The sequence below is a fragment of the Rhinopithecus roxellana genome, chromosome 5 (assembly GCF_007565055.1).
Source record: "Rhinopithecus roxellana isolate Shanxi Qingling chromosome 5, ASM756505v1, whole genome shotgun sequence".
NCBI lineage: Eukaryota > Metazoa > Chordata > Mammalia > Primates > Cercopithecidae > Rhinopithecus > Rhinopithecus roxellana.
The window spans coordinates 51,578,101-51,600,612 of NC_044553.1; the positions used below are offsets into that span (position 1 = coordinate 51,578,101).

A 22,512-nucleotide genomic window follows, 5' to 3' on the forward strand; every position below is an offset into this window, starting at 1 on the left:
TCAGATTTATAAAAGTATAACTCAGTATTTCATTGTAGGAGAATTTTCTACTTTTCTTGAAAACAACTTTTACATTTTTAAATGCTATTTGTTAGACATTAAATTCTAGGTAAAGATACCACTTCATTATGATTTGGTTTCTGTTTTGATTAAGTAGCTTTTAGTGAAGTGGTACAATTTTGAAGGTAATTTTTTTCTCACTGGATGCTTTTAAGTTTTTTTCTCTCTGGTTTTCAGTTTTATTATAATATGCTTAGGTATGAATTTTTCTTTCTTGCTTGGGATTGATTCAGAAGCCTCCCCAGATCAGTTGCTTATCTTGACAGCTGTGGAAAGATCTCAGTAATTATCTATTAATATATTGCTTTTGCCTCTCTGCTGTTTTCCTGGGGTATTAAATTTGATAAACATTTATCTTCTGTATTTTCTGTTCCTGTTTTATTCTATTTTCTTCTCACCAGTCTTTCAGTTCACGAATTCTATCTTCAGCTGTGAGTAACCTGCCACAAGAACAATGAGTTCTTGATTTCAGCTAATATTATGTTTGGCTCTATAACATTGGAAACTTTTCTGTATTTTCCAGATATCTGCTAAATTCTTCATCTTGACTTTTATCTCCTTCGACTGAATAAGCATATTTTAAAATCTGTGTATTTGATTCATGTTGTCTTGTCTCCACACATGCCTTGTTATTTTGTGGTAAACATCGTTTGCAAAAGTATAGAAATACTTTAAAGCTTTAAAAGGCCTTTAACTCCAATTCCTATTCACCTATGCCTGTAGGACATGCATCAGATGTATTGTCATCCTCTTGGATACCTCCTCCAGAATTCGCCAAAAAAACTCAAGGAGAAAGTGGCCCCCAAAACAGGCTCACCTATTTGGGTGTTATTTTCTCTTCCAACTTCTGGTTGTAATTTTGTGCTTACTGGCTAATGGCCTTCAAGTTGATTTTTTTTTTTTTTTTGAAAGAATTTTCTCCATTTTGTCTCGATGCCCCCAGTTGGAGGGTTGGTCCAAATCATCTTATATTACTGTAAGTGGAAATCCCTTCTTGTTGCTGTAAGTCACTTGTATTCTAACTACATAGGAATTTGGCTTTCTTGCCAAGTAAAGGTGGTCTGAGACAGCTGTAAATATCTGGAAAGTGTGGTTTAAGAAAAAATGTGTAAATCAATTTAGCTTCTTTTAAATTCCATTTGAGTATTCACAAAAAAATGCTTGAGGTCACAAAGACCAATTTTGGTACACTGAAGTTAGGGGACTATGCAATAAGATAACCAGGAGCTAGGATCATTGGGGGCCATCATGGAGGCTGGCTACCATTCAATAAGCAAGTTTAATTTGTGGTTGACAGCTTTTTGCCTTCAGTATGACATTATGGTGTACACTGAATTGTGACTTCTGGCCAGAGTGAATGCTCTGATATGCAATCAGACCAATTTATAGGTGAAGGCCCTTTCAATACATTTGTAGGTCTCTCCAGCCTGAGCATTATGGCATACAGATATGTAATCTGTTGACCTCTTCCTCTGCAATATTTAACACATATATATTCCTCGCTTTACAATGGGACCAAGTTCTGATAAACCCATTGTAAGTCAAGGAGTGCACTGAATGTGTATGATTTTCGCACCACTGTAAAGTTGAAAAATCTTGAGTCAAACCAGTCGAAGTCAGGACCATTATAAAATTTCTCTCTGGGATGTTTGCCGACATTGACTGAGGTGTGACTTGGAAGAACTTCCCACAATTACTACATTTATGTTTCTCTCCATTATGAATTCTCTGACCTTCCATCAAATTTATCTTCTGAATAAAGGCCTGCCAACAATCAGTACACATATAAGTTTCCCTTCTATATGCATTCTCCGAAGGAACCTGAGTAGACCGGTTAGTGATGCCCACACCTTGGAGAGACGACCAATTGAATAATAATCACATGCTTTTAGATCGATTATGATTTTGTTAAGTGTTAATAACTTCATTAATCTATGCCACAATTTATTGAAATACTATGTGGTCATGATTAATGTACAGAATGTGGAGATGTAATTACTGCCCAGAAAAATACTTAAGTTATCCTTAATAAGGTTGTTGAAAACAAATCAGTTCTGATGTGTACAACTGTATCACCAGTCCTACCTTCCAGATGCAGTTTTTAATGTTACTAAAAGCTTTTAAAATAACCATTTCACATTGCTCTCCTTACTTAATACTAAGTAAATGAAAACAGAGAATTTCCTTTGGAAACAATGGTAATACGAACACAGGGTAATTGTCCTGCGTAAAATTTCACTCCAACTGATACTACTTTGAATTATCTATCATAAAATGTTCCACAAAGATAAAAGTTGGAGGAGCTAATTTCATTAACAATCTATGCCAAAGACCAGCGAATAATGACTGTGGGCCAAATCTGGTCTGCTGCTAGTTTTTTACAGACACAATTTTATTGGAATACCGTAATATTTTTCATTTCTGCATTATGGCTCTTTGTGCATGACAGCAGAGAAGTGTCACAGAGATCATATGGCCTGCAAAGCCTAAGACACTATCTGTCCTTTCCCCCAAAAGTCTGCTAACTCCATAAAAATAATCTAAATGGATTCTAAGGTACACAACAGTCATTTTGTAATTAAAGCACTAGATATAACATTTTAGTTTGTATTTATGTTTTTTTGAGACAGGGTCTCCCTTTGTCTCAGGCTGGAATGCAGTGGCTTGATTTTGGTTCACTGCAACCTCTGCCCTCTGAGGTTCAAGCAATTCTCATGCCTCAGCCTCCTGAGTAGCTGGGACTATAGGCGCCTACCACCATGCCCAGCTAAATTTTGTATTTTTAGTAGAGACGGGGGTTTGCCATATTGGCAGACTCGTCTCAAATTCCTGACCTCAAGCGATGCGCCTGCCTCAGCCTCCCAAAGTGCTGGGATTACAGGCATGAGAAACCATGCCTGGCTTTAGTTTGTATTTTTAAAAGTACATTGCTGTTAATAGTTTCTCTCATTTCAAATATTACAAACCAAAAGACATTCAGCAGCTATGCCTGTGACTGCCAACAAATGAAAAATCTCAAAGTCAAATTTCCAAGGAGGATATCTAAAGACTATGTTCTCTCAGACAGATATTTTTTATCCTTTCACCTACATTTATAAATAATCCAAATCCTACACAAATAACAGTATGATAGTGTGCACAGCTTCTGATTTTACGTATTTTAGGGAATTAAACAGAAGTCTACTTCTTAGAACACCTAAATATTTATTTGGATAAAATAAAATAACAAGAATCTGGAGAAAAGAAACTAAGAGCTCCAAAGTTAAAGCTGGTAAAATAGTTCAAGAACTTGCAAGAAGTACCTAGAAAATATTAAATTGTTAGGACAAAACATTCACAGTTCAAGGTCCCAAGAAAATGATCTGGTGAGCAAATACATATACACACTTAAAACTAATCTGGATGAATTAGTGAAGCAATGAATAAATAAGTCAATTACTAAACCCACATAACTTATTCAAATAAAATCTAATACAAAAAATAAACTTGAAAAAAAATAGGTTAAAACACTAAATCTTAACTGAAATGTTAGGCAAACTAGAACAGGAGGGCCATTGTTAAATTGTTCACAATAACTTTTACTATTTGAGACAAAATTGAATAGAAAATCTGAATTGTAAGAATAAACAAGTTGTTTCTCAAGTACAATTCTTTGACAGCTACTCAAAAAGTGCATATACTGCAGGTCTTAATACTACTAACTACTGGTAAAAATGACTAAACCAGAACTGCCAGCACCAAATTAATTTCAAGGGTTATAATTTTATGCATTTAGTAGTAACTAAAATGCTAATTATCACTGGTTAGCTTTTCAAAATCATTCTCACTGCCTACAGAATTTCCACAAAAGACTATTACACAGTTTAATTAAGATGTGAATATGAGATTCTGTGGCTCTCCCCACTCCTCTCCCTGACAAAGAAAACTCATATAGTGGAGGAAAAAATGGAGTCATACAAATAGGACAATGAGGAGTATCAATTGAATAGTGAAGACTCCCAAAGTTAATTAGATTTTAACTGCTTTAAAAAGACCAGGGTACTTGGATCACATCCAGTAACTGGATGTTGGAATATGAGATTAATGCTTGTACAATCCTCTCATCATATGTGAAGATGCTATCCTAAGAAAATGATTTGAATAGTACCTTCCCTTATCAAATCTTAGAAAATTTTACTTTCAGGTATTTGATAACCTGAAAAGGCTAAGAACTTTGAGTCCTAATACAGTAAAAGAAAAAAAAAAAAAAAAAAAAAAAAAAAATCAAGCATGTCCCATATGCATTGAAACAAATTAGAAACTGTTAAGTCTAAGAATTTAAGTACCTTGAAACTACTGAATTCAAGATAACACAAAGATTCATGTCAAACAGACCTCACCAGATCCAGACTCACAACATATGCCATAAAATTTGGCCTAATAGTCACAAACCATGAACACATAAATATATTCTTTAACATTAGCAGCTGTGCTATAACTAGAATAGTTTTCAAAATATTTCCAGTGGCTCCAAAGCATGTCTTAGAAAACTGTGCATTATCTTGTTTTCCTGACAATTAAAAAAATCAGATTTTCACTTATATACACCCCCAGAAAAAATTTTGAATCTCCTTTCCAAGTACAGTGAAAACTCAACAATACATCTCCTTATAAAATTTCCATATTGATAAATTTATATTTTTATTTTTCATATTTCACTTGAAAAAAATTAGCTAATTTTACCAATGAAATGGTAAAAATAGAGGCAACTATAACTTAAAATTACACAGCTTCTTAATGTTTTATTCATAGCATTCTTTATACATCAGAAGCTTCACTGAAATTTAATTTACTGCAGCATCCTGTGGTTGAAGCACAAAAATTACATTAAACAAAGAAACAAAAGCACTTTTGACTTTTTAAAATTATATATATATTTATATCCAGTTGACAAATAGCATCACAATTATTACTGTATAAAAAACTAAAAATCACCATGGAAGCTAAGGCCTAAATTCTTATTCCAATTGTTCCCTTTTGTTTATATCTAAGAGATATTATTAATTAGATTCCAGTACCTAAAAAAAAAAAAAAAACCCAAGCAAACAAAAATACCCAGGTCTACATTATTTACATACAGTATGGGAAAAAAAGCTGCTTTTTGACTAACTTAGATTGCTGTTACCTGCAGTATTTACACTGTAAATGTTAAGGGGAAGAAGCACTACTAACAAATACCATTTAAAAAAAATACATTGTGTCTGGAATTTTATTCTTAAATTAGTCGTATATCCTAAGAAGTGTCTGTTGAATAGAATTTGACTTCTAATAAATCTACTGAAAGTGTGAAACAGAGTACCACTATGCTTCTTTATATTGCTAATCTAGATCCTGTTAGGTTCAATATTGTAGTAACTATAAGTACTGAACCTTAAATGAAACAATGGCAACATGTGTGTAGATGAAATTTTATTATTGTAAAATATAATGCCTTGATGTTTACTCACAATTATGAGACTATCCTCCTATTCTTTTAATCCTTTAAGAAGTCTCAGATGATAGGTCCCTAAACAGTGAAACCTTCCAGTAACTTACCAGAAAAAAGCTTAATTATGTTATTCTGTTCTTAGATGTTTCTAATATTTAAAAACATATTTAAATCCTTGGCAAAAACAAACACAATCAATTCAGTGTAACAGACTGAGCTTTAAACTGTACTTTAATTTTCAATAACTGTAACCTACTGGTTAATTGAACCAAACGTAGAATATTTAAATGACTCACTATGAAGTGTGTCAAATCAATGACAGAATGCATAGAAAAGTGGAGATAAGTTTGGAAGAAGGTGCAAGGTGGGTTAATGTGAAAAATGGTAAATGCCAGTTTTAGTAACAAAAATGGTACTAAATGCAGATGAACATTAAATTAATACAGTATAAAAGAGAATAGCTTAAATAAACTGGTATTCACATATTACAATAGCAAAGTTATGACAGAATGAACTGAAGACACGAAGTTTTGAAAACTCTCTTTTCAGCCCACTTCCAATAGAAATAGTCAGGCTTTTTTCCTGTACATAGTTTGATGCTTTGTCTATACCATATATAGTAGAAAAATAAATTCTTTAGCAACCTAGAAAGTTTATAAAACTCTTAAAGTTTAATTTTCTTTGCCAGACATGCCAATAGTTAAACTGACAACTATAAATTAAAGCTATATAGACAATAAGTATAAGTAATATAGAACAGGTTAAGAATACTACATTTACCGGATTTTTTTTTAAAAATTACTGTACTTTCTTAATTCCTGTGTGCTTTGCAATAGGAATAATAGGGACTTTGTTTTCTTAGAAAAGATAACATGTAAGAGTATAACACAAATAAGATAATTTATAATATACATGTACTTCAACAGCAGCCTGGTTCATGCCAACATCTTGGTTCTGAAGTTAAAATTGGAAGTACAATACCTAGAACTTAACAGTTGGGAAAGACAATATTTATTTTAGGAAAAAACAAGAGCAAATCAAACTCTTAGGAGCCTTGAACCTGAAAATCTATTTACTATAATACATATAAGATAATCTTAAAATTGTAGTCTGAATTAAGGTAACATTGACCAAAGAATTTTTTTCTTTACTACACAAAATATAACCTCGTGAAATTTACCTGTGCCACCTATTCTGAAAATTTTATCCATAAGTTAGTGTTCTGGTTTTATCTTCACTAACGAAATGTTTACCCCCAAAAGCAGCAGTCATTTATAGTGATTCTGGTACCAACATCAAAGGAAAAAACTGGCTTAAAAATGGTGCAGAAGCCATTTTGGATTTTAGTACAACGCATCACAGAAAAGAACATGAATACAAATTTGTAATATAAACACTCCAAAGAGTCTGTCAGTACCCAAAGTATTTTTATTGCTATATTAGCAATGGGTTTTTTGGATATGTTTTTAAGGGCCACATAAAAATAGATTCAAGGAACAAATTAAATTGAAGTCCTAGATTTAAATGTTTGGTTTAAAGAATTTTCTACAACAAATTTCATGTTTATGTATGAAAAGTTATATAACCTTATATGAAAATGTAATGAAGTATTTTCTACACTATACTAAATGTGTTCCCCAAGAGGGAAAAAATTAAAATATCTAAAATATATTAGATTAAGATTACAAGACCATCATAGATCTTTTGAACATGCATCTGTTTACAGAATTAACAGTATACAAAATGTTTATTTCATTATGGACCATAAAGAAATGAGTTGGTGACAACTATCCTTTGCACAACATTATCAACTCACTTTAGCCACAAGCATGTCCTTGGTATGTGTGTAAAAGAAATAGGTTCATTTATCCCTCATCAAATCATCCACGTTTACTTGGAAGTAAAGATGAAGGTACAGAAATGTGAAATATGTCAAGTGTATTTTTTTTCTTTCAAACAACATCCCAAGCATGGCCTCAGTAGCCTGAAATTATAAAATACTTAACTGGGCTTTTAGTTATCTACACTGACTGCCAGAATGTAAATTACGTTGCCCAAATTAGCATATCAAATAACAAAATCAGCCAGAAAGCAGGCTGAAAAGCATTAAATGTTTCATATAGGTGAGTTTTTAAATCATTTAATTTCTATAGAAAAATTTTATTCACAATATAATGTGACAGAAATTGCCACAGGAATGATATATACTGATTGCGATAAGGTTGCATGCAGCAGCAGCTTTGTATTTTATAGCTATTTTTGTTTATAAAAATTAAACCTCTCCAGTCATGCTTATCACATGGTCTTAGATTTGTAATGTAAGTGAATAAGGAATACCATCTAGTTCAAAGAGAAAATGTAATTTTGAATGTGACTTATCTGTATGAAACATGAAGTATACTACTGAACCCTGAAACATGCATGTCTAGATTTGCTTTTTGTCCAAATCCAGCCTGTCTGCAATCACCTCCTACTCATATAATACCAAGAGGATCCGTTTGTAATTGTGGTTGTATCAGCTGAGGTTGCAATGGTGGTGGCAACTGAAGTGGTACCATTGGTTCCACCAACTGTCCTGGGTTTGAAGGTGGTGGAGGAGCCACAGTGTTTGTCGTTTCTACAATTTCTCCATTGTAAAAGAAAAACTGACACTGTTGAATGAATGTTTCAACAACAGATTGATGAATCTTAGTAGTAGACAGAAACTCTCGATTTTCAAAATCAGGTCTCATCAAGGTTGGCCAAAAACAGATGGATAAGTTGTCTGCTGTCATTAGGTTGATTTTATTTTGCTGACTAACCCTGAAATTATGAAAGGAAAAAACATTTAGAGATCAAAACTCATTATAATCACAGAATTCCAGATCTAGAAATGATCTCAGATTTAATGTTACCTTTTATACTACTTCAAACCTGGGGTTTAAAAATTTGCATAAAGAGGGCTGGGCGCGGTGGCTCAAGCCTGTAATCCCAGCACTTTGGGAGGCTGAGACGGGCGGATCACGAGGTCAGGAGATCGAGACCATCCTGGCGAACACGGTGAAACCCCGTCTCTACTAAAAAAAATACAAAAAACTAGCCGGGCGAGGTGGCGAGAGCCTGTAGTCCCAGCTACTTGGGAGGCTGAGGCAGGAGAATGGCGTGAACCCAGGAGGCGGAGCTTGCAATGAGCTGAGATCCGGCCACTGCACTCCAGCCTGGGCAACAGAGCGAGACTCCGTCGCAAAAAAAAAAAAAAAAAAAAAAAAAAATTTGCATAAAGAAGCATCTTTAATTCGTATGTAAAAAACTTTTCCTGGGCCAGGTGCAGTGGCTCACACCTGTAATCCCAGCACTTTGGGAGGCTGAGGCAGGTGGATCACCTGAGGTCGGGAGTTCGAGAACAGCAGAACTAACATGGAGAAACCCCATCACTACTAAAAATACAAAATTAGCAAGGCGTAGTAACACAGCCTGTAATTCCAGCTACTTGGAAGGCTGAGGCAGGAGAATCGCTTGAACCTGGGAGGCGGGGGTTGTGGTGAGCTGAGATCACGCCATTGCACTCCAGCCTGGGCAACAAGAATGAAGTGAAACTCCGTCTCAAAAACAACAACAAAAAACCTTTCCTGATGTGACAAACTGTATTGAGTTTTTGGCAACAGAAACAACAAATTCTAATTGTATATGTAACTTCTTTGACTACTGTGAGAGATGTAAAGATAAACCAGAGTATGCTCTCTCTCTCAACCAGCTTTGGAAAAATTACTACCACAGGCATTTGACACTAATGTCAGGTGAATTTTCCCTTCCTTCCTCCCCTCCTTCCTCTCCTTTTTATCTCTCCCTTTTCTTTTTCTTTCTCTTTCCTTCCTTCCCTTCTTTTTTTTTTTGAGAATCAAGTCTCACTATGTTGCTCAGACTGGTCTCAAACTCCTGGCCTCAAGAGATCCTCCAGCCTCCCAAAGTGTTGAGCCACCACATCCAGCGAGAATTTTTAACTTTCAAAAAACCTGGTTGCAGCAGGCACGGTGGCTCACGCCTGTAACTCTAGCACTTTGGGAGCCCGAGGAGGGTGGATCACAAGGTCAAGAGATCGAGACCATCCTGGTCAAAATGGTGAAACCCTGTCTCTACTAAAAATACTAAATTTAGCTGGGCGTGGTGGTATGCATCTGTAATCCCAGCTCCTCGGGAAGCTGAGGCAAGAGAACTGCTTGAACCTGGGAGGTGGAGGTTGCAGTGAGCTGAGATCGTGCCACTGAACTCCAGCCTAGTGACAGAGCGAGACTCCATCTCAAAAAAAAAAAAAGCAAACAAAAACCTGGTTGCTAGCATTCCATAAAACAATCTTTTTTTTTTTTCTTTTTTTTTTTTTTGAGACAGAGTCTTGCTCTGTTGGCCAGGCTGGAGTGCAATGGCATGATCTCGGCTCACTGCAACCTCTGCCCCCCGGGCTCAAGCAATTCTCCCACCCCAAGCCTCCTGAGTAGCTAGGATTACAGACGCTCATCACCACACCCAGCTAATTTTTGTATTTTTAGTGGAGATGGGGTTTCACCATGTTTCCATGGTATTTTCTCAGGGAAAGGTTATAAGAAATGCACGGTTTTATACCACATTGCTAGTAAAAAGTAAGCTTTAAACATCAGTTAATCCTCTTTTAGGAGGTACAGGCTGAAATGTACTTGGTTTGGGCGTTGATACTATTAGTTTAAAAAAAAAATACAGTTCACTAAAATGTCAGTAGAAAATATTACGAGAAGACTTTTGAAAAAATTAGCACACATGCTAATAGTTCCATTCAGTCCTCAGAACAACTTTGTTCTGAACACTTTGTGAAGTGCTGTTATTCTCATGTTTGTAGTTGAGACAATCAAGACTTAGCAAGAATAAGTCATTTACCCAAGGTCACAGAACTAGTAATTTTTCAAACCAAACCCTGTTTCAACTCCAGATAGGTCAATCTGGTTAATTGTCTAAGTGTCATTTCATATCTAAAATTCTAAGATCCTACAGAGAATGTGGTAAAAAAGAAAATATACTTACCACACTTACTATTTATATAATCATTTCATTACAAAACTAATCACGTATCTTTTTAGATATAAATTAGAAAACCAAAATTCACCTGTATGTTTAGTCTGAGTCCCCTTTTCTATCTGATAATTACCTAATTTATAAAGTTTACATGTTCGAAATGTGTAGTGCATTTTATTTGCCAAAAATCCCTAAAAAAAAAATACCTGTTTAGATGTGTTATCACGTATCTGAATACATCATAGTTTACAGGATGAAATTTCTTAACAATTTCTTTCAAGGCATGAAGACGTTCTGTTTTATCCGGGATTTCTGTAAAATTAAAAGTGAAGAGTTTGTGTAAAACTTACACATTTAAAAATATTTGATAAAGCTTCCTGCTATATTTACTGTAACAATCAAGAATATGTTTAAAGCATATTAGGATAGGTAAACAAAGTAAAAGAAAATGGTGTAAAGCAGCAGTCCCCAGCCTTTTTGGCACCAGGGACCAGTTTTGTGGAAGACAGTTTTTCCACAGATGGGTGGGGGGATGGTTTCAGGATGATTCAAGTGCATTACATTTATCATTCGATTTTAAGAAGTGCACAACCTAGATCCCCCACATGTGCCGTTCACAAGAGGGTTCCCACTCCTATGAGAATCTAATGCCGTTCCTGATCTGACAGAAGGTGGAGCTCAGCTTCCCTTACCCAACTGCTCACCTTCTGCTGTGAGGCCTGGTTCCTAACAAGCCAGGCTGTGTGGCCTAGGGGTTGGAGATCCCTGTTCAAAAGAACCTGCTAAATTATGTAAATTAAGAAATCACTTCAACTAACATTATCTATTTCTATTAATGTTATCATTTATTACTATAGCCTTTTTATAAGGAAAGCTAATCACTGAAGACCAAAGTGACTCAGCATTGACAAAATGGGAAATGGTATATTAGCAATTTATGTAACTAGATACTGATTTATAATTCATTACTTACAAATCTGTTAGGCTCTTAACATTTATGCTACAGAGAGTAACTATTTTAGGCTTTGTGGGCACACTTACTCAACCCCGTGTTGTAGCACAAAAGCAGTAACAAATGGGAGTGGCTATACTCTAATAAAACTTCTGAAATTTGAATTTCATGTAATTTTAATGTGTCATGAAATTTTCTTTTCTCTTGGTGTAAAAACGATTCTCAGCTCAAAAGTCTGCCCAAAACTGGCGATAGCCTATATATGGCCCTTGGGCTATAGATTTGTCTATACTACAATTACTTGTAATCCATTTTGCTTATCAAAGATTTTCCTTTACAGATAGTTTAAGTATTTAACTTACTCTCCAAATCTACGCAATTATGAAACAGAGTAACTAAAATGTGGCCCTGAAATAAATGAGATAGAGGGTGCTTTCCTCCTCTTCTTTATTTTGAAGACCAGTGTGCATACCACATCATTATGGTAGCAAAACCAATTACTAACAAAATGTCATTTGTTACACATTACTTCTAAATCGGTCCTTAAAAATTTCCTAAGTAGGAAAGTTCTGAGGTTCCTATTAATGGTCAATAGATAAGAACATCTAAGCTATCAATTAAACCATTTTCCCACTTTACCTGAGAGTATATATAAGGCAACTATACCTTGTGACAATATACTGAATTAAAAAAAAAATAAATCACTGAGAACTTATAATCAGAACTGTACAAAGTAGTCTCACCTAAAGAACTTGAAGACTTGCAACCAAAAGGAAATAGTAGAGAGAAGTATTTAGCAATTATGTTAATTTTTTTGTCACTGAGAAATCACATGGATGAAAATGATGCCCAAACAGACTTTAGGTCTCATTTTCTGGATAAATGAGTATCTGTTTAGTGGAAACATCTGAATGAAAGATGCCAAAGTAGGAATAAATACTAAATAAATATCATGTTCTTTCCCAAAATGACTTACAACACGTGGTCTGCTATGGTTTGAATGTTTCCCCCAAAGTTCTTGTGTGGAAAACTTAATCCCCAAGGCAACAGTGTTGAGAGGTGGGAGCTTTAAGAGGTGACTATATCATGAGGGTTTTGTCCTCGTGAAGAGATTAACACTGTTATCTCTTAAGTGAGTTAGCTATTTTGGGAATGAATTCCTGATAAAAGAGTAAGTTCAGTCCCCTTCCTGTCTCTTACTCTCTGAGTGTGCTCTCTTGCCCTTCCACCTTTGGGCATGGAATGCCTTTGCAAAAAGGCCCTCACCGGATGAGGCCTCCTTGACCCTGAACTTACCAGCCTCTAGAACTGTAAGAAATAAATTACTTTATAAATTATGCAGTCTGTAATATTCTGTTATAGCAACATAAAACAGGTAAGACAAGGCCAAAGTAAATTTCTTCGACTTACAATTTGAAGAATTTATTTAATTTTCTTACAGTGCCCTTAAGTTTGAATTAAAAACACAAACCTCAAACTTCTAGTACAATGATCTAATTTCTAGGAGCATTTAAGTCACCTAGGGGGCTAACTAAAACAGAATATTCCTGGAGGCCATCTTCAGGGATTCTGATTTTAATTTAGAGGAAAATACCTTTAAGAAATAGTGTTCTAGTAAGTTAATTTTTATTAGCTACATATTCTAGCACATGACGATTTTAACACTTAGCAATCGATATCCAAAAACTGCCACTATCATCCCTCTCATAAAAAGGAGGTTTATACTTACTTGCTGCTTCCAATAGCTCCGGATGAAGAGAATATGGAATTAAAGGATCTGGCAGATCTGCGAAGAAAGCTTTAAGGGCTCCAGCTACAGCATTTACTGTGACTTCCATTGACACTAGATTGATACTATGATCTACAAGACAAAAATTAACATTTTAAATTACATAATAAAACTTTTATTATAGAAGTAAGCTAAACGGTTACTTTTAGATCAAAAGATAACTTTAAGTCGTGGGCCACTTTTCTTTTTCTTTTTTTTTTTTTGAGACTGAGTTTTGCTTTTGTTGCCCTGGCTGGAGTACACCTCACTGCAACCTCTACCTCCCCAGTTCAAGTGATTCTCCTGCCTCAGCCTCCTGAGTAGCTGGGATTACAGGCGACCGTCATCACACCCAGCTAATTTTTTATATTTTTAGTAGAGAAGGGGTTTCACCATGTTGGCCAGGCTGGTCTCGAACTTCTGACCTCTGGTGATCCACCTGCCTCAGCCTCCCAAAGTACTGAAACTACAGGTGTGAGCCATAGCGCCCGGCCCCACTTTTCTTTTTAGGCTGACAAACTACATGGATTTGGGAAAAGACAACCAAGCAATAAGTCTTTTCTATTATAATAAAAAAATGCTGTTAGGTTTATTAGTATATTGAGGAACTTTAATAATATCTATCTTTTTTTGGTTTATACAGCTATTTAAAAGAGGCCACAAGAGGCAGGTGAGCTGGTGCATACCTGTAGTCCCAGCTATTCAGGAAACTAAGATGAGAAGATCACTTGAGCCCAGGAGTTTAAGTCCAGCCTGGGCAACATAGTGAGACCCTATTTCTTTGGAGGAGGGGTAAAAAAAAAAAAGAGGCCATAAAAGAAAAAAGAAATATGCATACAGGTTGATCTGAAACTTGTTCACTGGAACATTTCAGATCTGGCATAACTGCTAAGTAAAATACACATATTCCAAAATTTGAAAAAAATCTGAAATCTAAAATACTTCTGGGCCCCAAGAATTTTGGATAAGAGATACTCAATTTGTATAAATTCTAATTTGGACTTTTCAAGCTTACACTTTAAAATTTTATGTAAAATGGTTTAAATTTAAATCGTTGGTGAAGTTCCGACTAAAAAAATCAAGAATAGAACATACTAAAAGTGTATCACATCATAAGGTTAATTTGCTATCAGTAAATCACTTTAATATAAAAAATAGGCCAGCAAAAAGAAAAAAAATTTCCCCATCACCTAGACAAGCATTGTTTACAGTTTAGCATGTTTCCTTTCAGCCTTTCTCTGTTCATTAAAAAAATTGTCAAATCAATTGTTAACATTTTGCCCTACATAAACAATTTTAATGGCTGTGAAATATTTCCTTAGATTATACAATTTACATTATATTCTATTACTGAACATTTAGATTTATTTCATTTAAATATATTACAATAATATGAAAATGATATGACGCTATGCTTTAATACATATAAACTTATTTCCTTAGGCTACATTCTTTGTAGTAATAGCTACCCAATGAACATTTAATATGGTGCTCGGACAGAAAACTCTTCATATACATTATCCCATTAACCTTATAGTTACTCTCATCACTCCCACAGTAGACATGAAGAAATTGAGATTTAGAAAGATTAACTTGCCAGAGACACAAAAATAGTGGCAGTAGTGGCAGGACCAGAAAACAAAACAAGAAAGTCAAACTCAAGAGTCTTGGTATTAACTACAACCATGCCTTCACTATTGGAAGTTAACTTCTACCAATGTAATATCATTAAGTCTAAACAGTTTTTTAAACACTATATATATATACTTTTTTTTTTTTTTTTTTGATGCAGTCTCGCTCTGTCACCCAGGCTGGAGTGCAATAGTACGATCTCTCAGCTCCCTGTAACCTCCCCCTCCTGGGTTCAAGTGATTCTCCTGCCTCAGCCTCCCAAGTAGCTGGGATTACAGGTGTGCGCCACCATGTCCGGCTAATTTTTTGCATTTTAGTACAGATGGGGTTTCACTATGTTGCCCAGGCTAGTCTCAAACTCCTGTTATTGCCTGAGCTCAGGCAATTTGCCCACCTTGGCCTCCCAAAGTGCTAGGATTACAGGCGTGAGCCACTGTGACTGGGCAATATTTTTAAAAAATGGGATACTAGACTATACGATACTCTTTGGCAACAAGGTGTGTTTTTGTAAACACACAGTCACACACACACAACAACTGACGTTTTGATATTTCAACAGGCATAAATCTTTATTTTATGTGGTTTCTTAGTATTCATTCTACTTATGAGACCTGAGTGGTATCCCCACAACACCCCTTTAAAAAAAAACTTACAATACTGCAAGGAAGAGCCTTGTAAGTATATCTTGGCATGCTTATGCAAAGACTTCTATAACAAATTCCTAGAAGTGGAATTTCTCTAGCAAAGCTATCTGAATCCTGATATTCACAAACTGCCTCTCAAAAGGCACCTACAACCAACAGTGTACAAGATACATGCTTACCTACGCTCTACTAACAATTCTTTTCATTCAAATAAAACAAGTAAATATAATCCTTTAATTTTTATCATTAATAGAAGCTAAGCATATTTTCATTTATTTATTGGTTGCTCTCTTCTGATGGGAATTACTTAAGCTAGGTATGTCACACCCTGTTTTAGCCACATGTCATACAGAATTTTTACATTTTTGTAAAATTTTAGCATGTATACAGTCCAGTCTATCAACTTGTGTTCATGCTTTCTAGGTTTCATATCAAGTTTAGGCTTTTCTTTAAGACTATAAAATTTCACTCATTTTTCTCTCTGGTACTTATGTTTTTCATTTTTTACATTTAAATCTTTAATCGCATATAGAGTTTACTGAGTTTGAGTAGAAAATTTGGCTTTTTTTACTCCTAATGGCTAAGATGTCAATCAATCAGAAGTCAAATTATTGCTTTTCTAACTCTGGTGATGGATTTATATAGGTACAGTCACAGTCTTTTACTTGTGAGATTGTTTAATGTATTAGGAATATGAAATTTGGGAAGAACCTCAGAGTATATGGGCCATAAAATACCTAATCTTACATCAAAATATTTTATAGTATTCCCTTCAGTCTTAGGGTTAGAGATAGTTTCTTGTTATTTCAAAAACAAAATTTATTCTACTGCATTCCATTCCTTCCGGGCCTGATGGACTTTGCTTCAATACTTTTCCAGTACTTCCTTTCTTATTTACTAAATCCTCTTCTGTCTTCATATTTACATTAAAAATATATACAATATTGTATTTTCTTGACTCAACTGCCTCTTGTTTTCAATCTTTTCTTCTATTGCAGTTGTATTTTAAAAGGTTCATATCATCTGCTTCCTCTTACAAATCCCTAGTACCAAGGCCCCTTAATTCAAAGGCTCTAAAAGTAATCAGTGACTTCCTTGCTAGTGTAAAGAAAACAGACTTTCCCTAGCTGTTTCGTACCTTTACTGTGGTATCTATTCTACTTAGTGCTTCTAATCCCACTCTGAAACCCTCTCTCCTCAACATCCATTTCCTTAGGAAGTTTTCAAATGAAAATCAATCTTCTCACCATGAATTCTAATAAGTAAAACACAAAACAACAATTTTATTTCACATAATTATCTTCTTACCTTGATCAAACTGCTTTTGAATATTGTCTTGGTCAGTTTTGTTCCCGCTAACACGGTAGAGTCCTTCGGTACATAACCCTAAGAGAATAAAGAAATATACATACTTTAATAAACACATACATATCCACATGGCTGGGCACAGTGGCTCATGTTTGTAATCTCAGCACTTTGGGGGGCCAAGGTGGGAGAACTGCTTGGTCCAGGAGTTTGAGCCTAGCCTGGGCAACACAGGGAGACTCTGTCTCTACAAATAATAAACAAAAACTTAGCTGGGCATGGTGGCATGCACCTGTAGCCCCAGCTACTCGGGAGGCTGAGGCAGGGGGATCACCTGAGCCTGGGAGGTCAAGGCAAGAGAGCAAGACCCTGTCTCCCAAAAAAAAACCCCAACCAACCAAACAAAAAACCCATATATATGTATAACAATAAATGTACTTAATCTTATGTACAACTTAAGTTACAAATTTATAGTGGTAAAATATTTTTAAGAATAAAATACTTTTTGAGCATTTAAAAAAAGTAAGTTCTTAGTGGACTATTTTCTATTTTAAACCATTTAGGACATTCAGCTCCAGACAAAATGAATAGACTTATTTCTCCCTACTCTCCCACTAAATACAGCTAAAAACCCTGAACCTAACATGTAAAAAAACCAAACCTAAGTATTCTGTGAATGGTGGAGAGAAGAAGGTGAACTGGCTAATGACTTAGAAACTTGAAGAACGACATGACAGTAAGTTTCCTGATTTTCGAGAGGGCAGGGAGAGGCTCATATCGTGACTGGGCATTGGAGAGGTCTGCAACCCAGAAATACTAATGAGCAAAGGCAAAAACAACAAGACTACCACCACCCCCACCACCACCCCCACCACCCCCACCACCCCCAAAACTAACAAAAACAAAAAATAAAACCCAACAACAGCAACAAGAAGTCTGCTTTCCCTAGTGAAAGGATTAGAAGAGGTACAGCCTAGCAAAACAAAACCTTTTTGACTATAATTGCCCTCCTCAAGCCACGGAGCATGGAATCCCTCCTCACTCTCGTCAGTGGAGGCCAACTTGAAAGCCTAGACTTCTACCTCTGCCGATCAGTAACAAGGAGTTCTTTACCCTTTCTGGAGTGTCAGCAGAGGCTGAGTAGAGAGCCTAAACTTCTACCACCAATCCTAGGTAAGAGATGCCCTACCTACCCCACCATGCTATTATCAGTGAAGGCCAGTGGAAGTCAACAGGGAGTCTTAACTTCCACTCCCACCTTGCAGCCCTCCTCCCCTGCTGGTGCAACATCAGAGGAGGCCTGCTAAAATAGATTTTAGGAATATTCCAAAGTCTCTGAACGTGATATCCAAAGTGTCTATGATACAATAATAAAACAAAAATCCCTCATATCAAAAACCAAGAAAAATGTCAACTTGAATGATAAATGACATTTAACAGACACTAACTCAATGGTGGCAGTTATGGAATTATTGAACAGGACTTTAAAGCAGTTATTATAAAATACTTCAATGTGCAATTACAAACACACTTGAAACATGAAAAAATAGGAAGTTTCAGCAAAGAAACAGAATATATAAGGAATAACTAAATGGAAATTTTAGGCCGGGAGTGGTGGCTCCCGCCTGTAATCCCAGCACTTTGGGAAGCTGAGGTGGGTGGATCACTTGAGGTCAGGAGTTTGAGACAAACCTGGCCAACATGTTGAAACCCCACCTCTACTAAAAATACAAAAATTAGCTAGGCGTGGTGGTGGGCGCCTGTAGCCCCAGCTACTTGGGAGGCTGAGGCAGGAGAATTGCTTGAACCCAGGAGGCAGGGGTTGCAGTGTGCCAAGATCATGCCACTGAACTCCAGCCCAGGCGACAGAGCAAGTCTCCGTCTCAAAAAATAATAATAATAATAAAAAACAAAAAATAAAATAATATTGCCTTTTAATTGAGTACCTTTTTTCCCTTTCATTAGAAAAGGTCACTACCCCTTAAGTAACCCAGAGTATTACTGATATCTGAAGTTTTAGAATGGCCTAAGTTTTATTTGAGTTGCTAACAGATACAAAACTAGGGTTTCACTGCCTGTTCCCCTACACCTTCAGGAGGACATAATTGTTTAAGTCATAAAATAGATTACAAAGGGTAACAGAGATGCAAGGTGTGTAAATAATCCATAAATTTGATAAATATGTCCATGGGGAGTGATGTCACCAAAAGTGGCGGAGAAGAGAATTCCAGCGACTAATGAGCTGGCAGAAGGGTCAGAATCAACATTTGCAGAACTCCATAATCTATTAAAAAATTACAACAACCAGAAGTAGTCTTGGTGAAGAAAGCTTTAAATTACCTACCATTCCCTATACCCGAGATTAGTGACAATCATGAGGACAGTAGCCTGCACTGTGGGTGCAGGTTACATGAGTGCCAGAGAGCAATATGAACCTTATTCTGAAAGAACTGTGGTCATGGATTTCAACCTGTCTGTTGGCTCTCTGAAGGAAAAGTATAAGGGCTTGCCTTTGTTTCACCCACAAGACTTGGAAAGTGTTGTTTTTCCTTTGACTCCAGATATTTAAAGAAACTAACAAATCACCACCAAGTGAATAGAACAGACTTCAGTGGCAGCAAATGACAAAGAATACAGACTTCACAAAAATAGCTTACAAAGTCTCTAAACAAGCAAACAACATAACCAACACACAGCAAAAGCAAACCCTGGTGAGGGGAAAGAATTTCATTTCCAGGGTTGCCATATTATAATCTTTTAAATGTCTTTATTTCCAACAAAAAAGAGGCATACAAAGAAACAAGAAAGTAGAGTTTATTACAGGAAAAAAAGAAATTTAGAGAAACTGTCCACAATGAAGCCCTGTCATTGCATTTACTAGACAAAGACTTTAAATCAAAAGATTTTTTAAAAAAAATCACAAAGAGCTAAAGGAAACCATAAACAAAGAACTAAAGGAAACCAGGAGAATGATGACTCGACGAACTGAATATCAATACATACACAGAAATTATAAAAAGACCCTAAAAAGAAATTTTGCAATTGAAAAGTACAATAAACGAAAAGAAAACTTCACCAGAGAGGTTAACAGCAGACATGAGCAGTCAGAAGGAGTAATCAGTGAATTTTTAAAGACAGGTTGAGATTATCCAGTCTGAGGAGAAAAGAGGAATGAATGAAAAAACAAGAAAGAAGCAACTGTCACGTACAAGGTATATTCAATAAGATTAACAGCCTACTTGATCTTCAGAAACCATGGAGGTTGGAAGGCAGTAGAATGATATTATTTAAAGTGCTTAAAGAAAAAAAAAAACCCTGCAAACCAAAAATTCTGTGTCTGGTAAAACTATGCTTCAAAAATGAAGGAGAAATTAAGATACTCTTAGATAAACGAAAGTTGAGAGAGTTTATCACTAGTATACATGTCCTACAAGATATGGCAAAGAGAGTAAGGAAGTTCTCTAAGCTGAAATGAAAGGGCACTAGACAGCAACTTGAAGCCATACAAAAAAATAAATAACCAAGGTTATGGCAGCTAGATAGCCAAGCAAATAAGCCAGCAGTATTTCATTTTTTACTCATAACTCCTTTTTGTCCTCGTATGATTTTAGAAGTACATAAAACAATAATTACAAGTCTATGTTAATGGGCATAAAATGTATAAAGATGTAATTTCTGACAATAACAAGGATGGGAAATGAAGCTCTAAATGAGCAGTTTTTGTACACTTTTGAAAAAAAGGTGCTTTCAATTAAAACATGATTATTATAAATATGTTAACTGTAATCTGCAGGGTAATGACTAAGAAAATAATTTGAAATCTCCTATTAAGACAGAGACTGGTAGAATGGATAAAAGAGAAAAACAGCATCCAACTATACAGTCTACAAGACAATCGCTACAGTACCAAAGACACAATACTTTGAACGTAAAAGGATAGAAAAGTATATTGCATATAAACAGTAATTAATAAGACAGTCGGAGTAGCTTTCCTAGTATCAGAAAAAATAGACTTTAAGACAAAAACTGTTACAAGAGCATAGAAGGACATTATACATCAGTAACAGGGAGAATCCATCAGTAAGATATAATTATAAACATATATGCACCTAACAAGAGTCCAAAATATATGAGGCAAAAACTGACAGAATTGAAGGGAGGAATAAACATTTCAACTATAAAAGTTGGAGACGATAATAGTCCACTGCGATAATGAACAGAACTAGACAGAAGATCACCAAGGAAAATAGAGACTTTGAACACTATAAACCGACTAGACCAAACAGACATACAGAACACTCAATCTATCAACAGCACAATATACATTCTCTTTAAATGCACATGTAACATTCTGGAGGAAACACTGTATGTTAGGACACAAAAGAAGTTTAAATACATTTTAAAGGCCTGAAATAATACAGAATATGTTCTCTGATCACAAAGGAATGAAAACAGAAATAAGTAACAAAAGGAAAATTAATAAATATGTGAAAATTAAACAACTTTTTTTTTTTTTTTTTTTTTTTTGAGAAGGAGTCTTGCCCTGTCGCCCAGGCTGGAGTGCAGTGGCGTGATCTCGGCTCACTGCAAGCTCCGCCTCCTGGGTTCACGCCATTCTCCTGCCTCAGCCTCCCCAATAGCTAGGACTACAGGTGCCCGCCACCAGGCCCGGCTAATTTTTTTTTTTTTTTTTTTTTTTGTATTTTTAGTAGAGACGGGGTTTCACTGTCTTAGCCAGGATGGTCTTGATCTCCTGACTTCGTGATCCGCCCGCCTTGGCCTCCCAAAGTGCTGGAATTTCAGGCGTGAGCTACCATGTCCGGCCAAACAACACATTCTTTAACAGCTAATGGAACAAAGAAGAAATTACAAATACAATTAGAAAATACTTTGACATGAACAAAAAGAACAATATACCAAAACCTATGGGATGCAGCCAAAAGATTTTAGAGGGAAACCTGCATCTGTAAAAGCCTTCATTAAAAAAGATTTCATCTTTAAGGAACTAGAAAAAGAAGACCTAAAGCTAAACCTAAAGATTTCAACTTTAAGGAACTAGAAAAAGAAGACCTAAAGCTAAACCTAAAGCTAAACCTAAAGCTAAACCTAAAGCTACCAGAATGAAAGAAATAATAAAAATTAATATGCAGATAAAATAGAAAGTAGAAAAATAGGGAGAATCAAACAAAACCAAAAATTGGTTCTCTGAGAAGACTGATTAAATTGACAAACCCTTAGCTAGATTTACCAAGGGAAAAAAAAAAGGAGACACCAATTACTAAAATCAGAATGAAAGTAGACACATTACTACTGAAATATACAGATAAAGAGGGTTACAAGAGAATACTATGAACAATTGTATGCCATCAAATTAGGTAAGTTAAATGAAATAAACAACTTTTTAGAAATACACCAACTACCAAAACTGATTCAAGAAATGGAAAATCTCAACAGATCTATAACAAATGAGATTGATCTAGTAATCAAAAGCTCACAAAAACAAAAAAGCCCAATACAAGATGTTTTCACTGAAGAATTATGCCAAACCCTTAAAAAAGTATTAACAATAATTGATCTCAAACTCTTCTAAAAAACAGAAGAGAAACACTTCCTATGAAGCTGTGACTACCCTAATGCCCCATAGCCAGATTAAAAACACAAAGTG

General features: G+C 35.5%; 1 protein-coding gene across 5 annotated transcripts in view; it reads right to left on the reverse strand.

Annotated features, from left to right (window-relative positions):
* Nucleotides 1-4,815: 4,815 nt before the first annotated feature.
* Nucleotides 4,816-22,512, reverse strand: part of ARHGAP5 (Rho GTPase activating protein 5) — a 79,744-nt gene continuing 62,047 nt past the window's right edge. For all 5 annotated transcript variants that reach the window (XM_030930911.1, XM_030930910.1, XM_030930913.1 and 2 more), the window contains 4 exons: nucleotides 16,851-16,928; nucleotides 13,228-13,359; nucleotides 10,753-10,858; nucleotides 4,816-8,329 (listed from right to left, as the gene is read on the reverse strand). In XM_030930911.1, coding sequence (XP_030786771.1) covers nucleotides 8,002-8,329; nucleotides 10,753-10,858; nucleotides 13,228-13,359; nucleotides 16,851-16,928 — 644 coding nt within the window. In that variant the 3' untranslated portion in view covers nucleotides 4,816-8,001. The remainder of the gene's footprint in view (nucleotides 8,330-10,752; nucleotides 10,859-13,227; nucleotides 13,360-16,850; nucleotides 16,929-22,512) is intronic.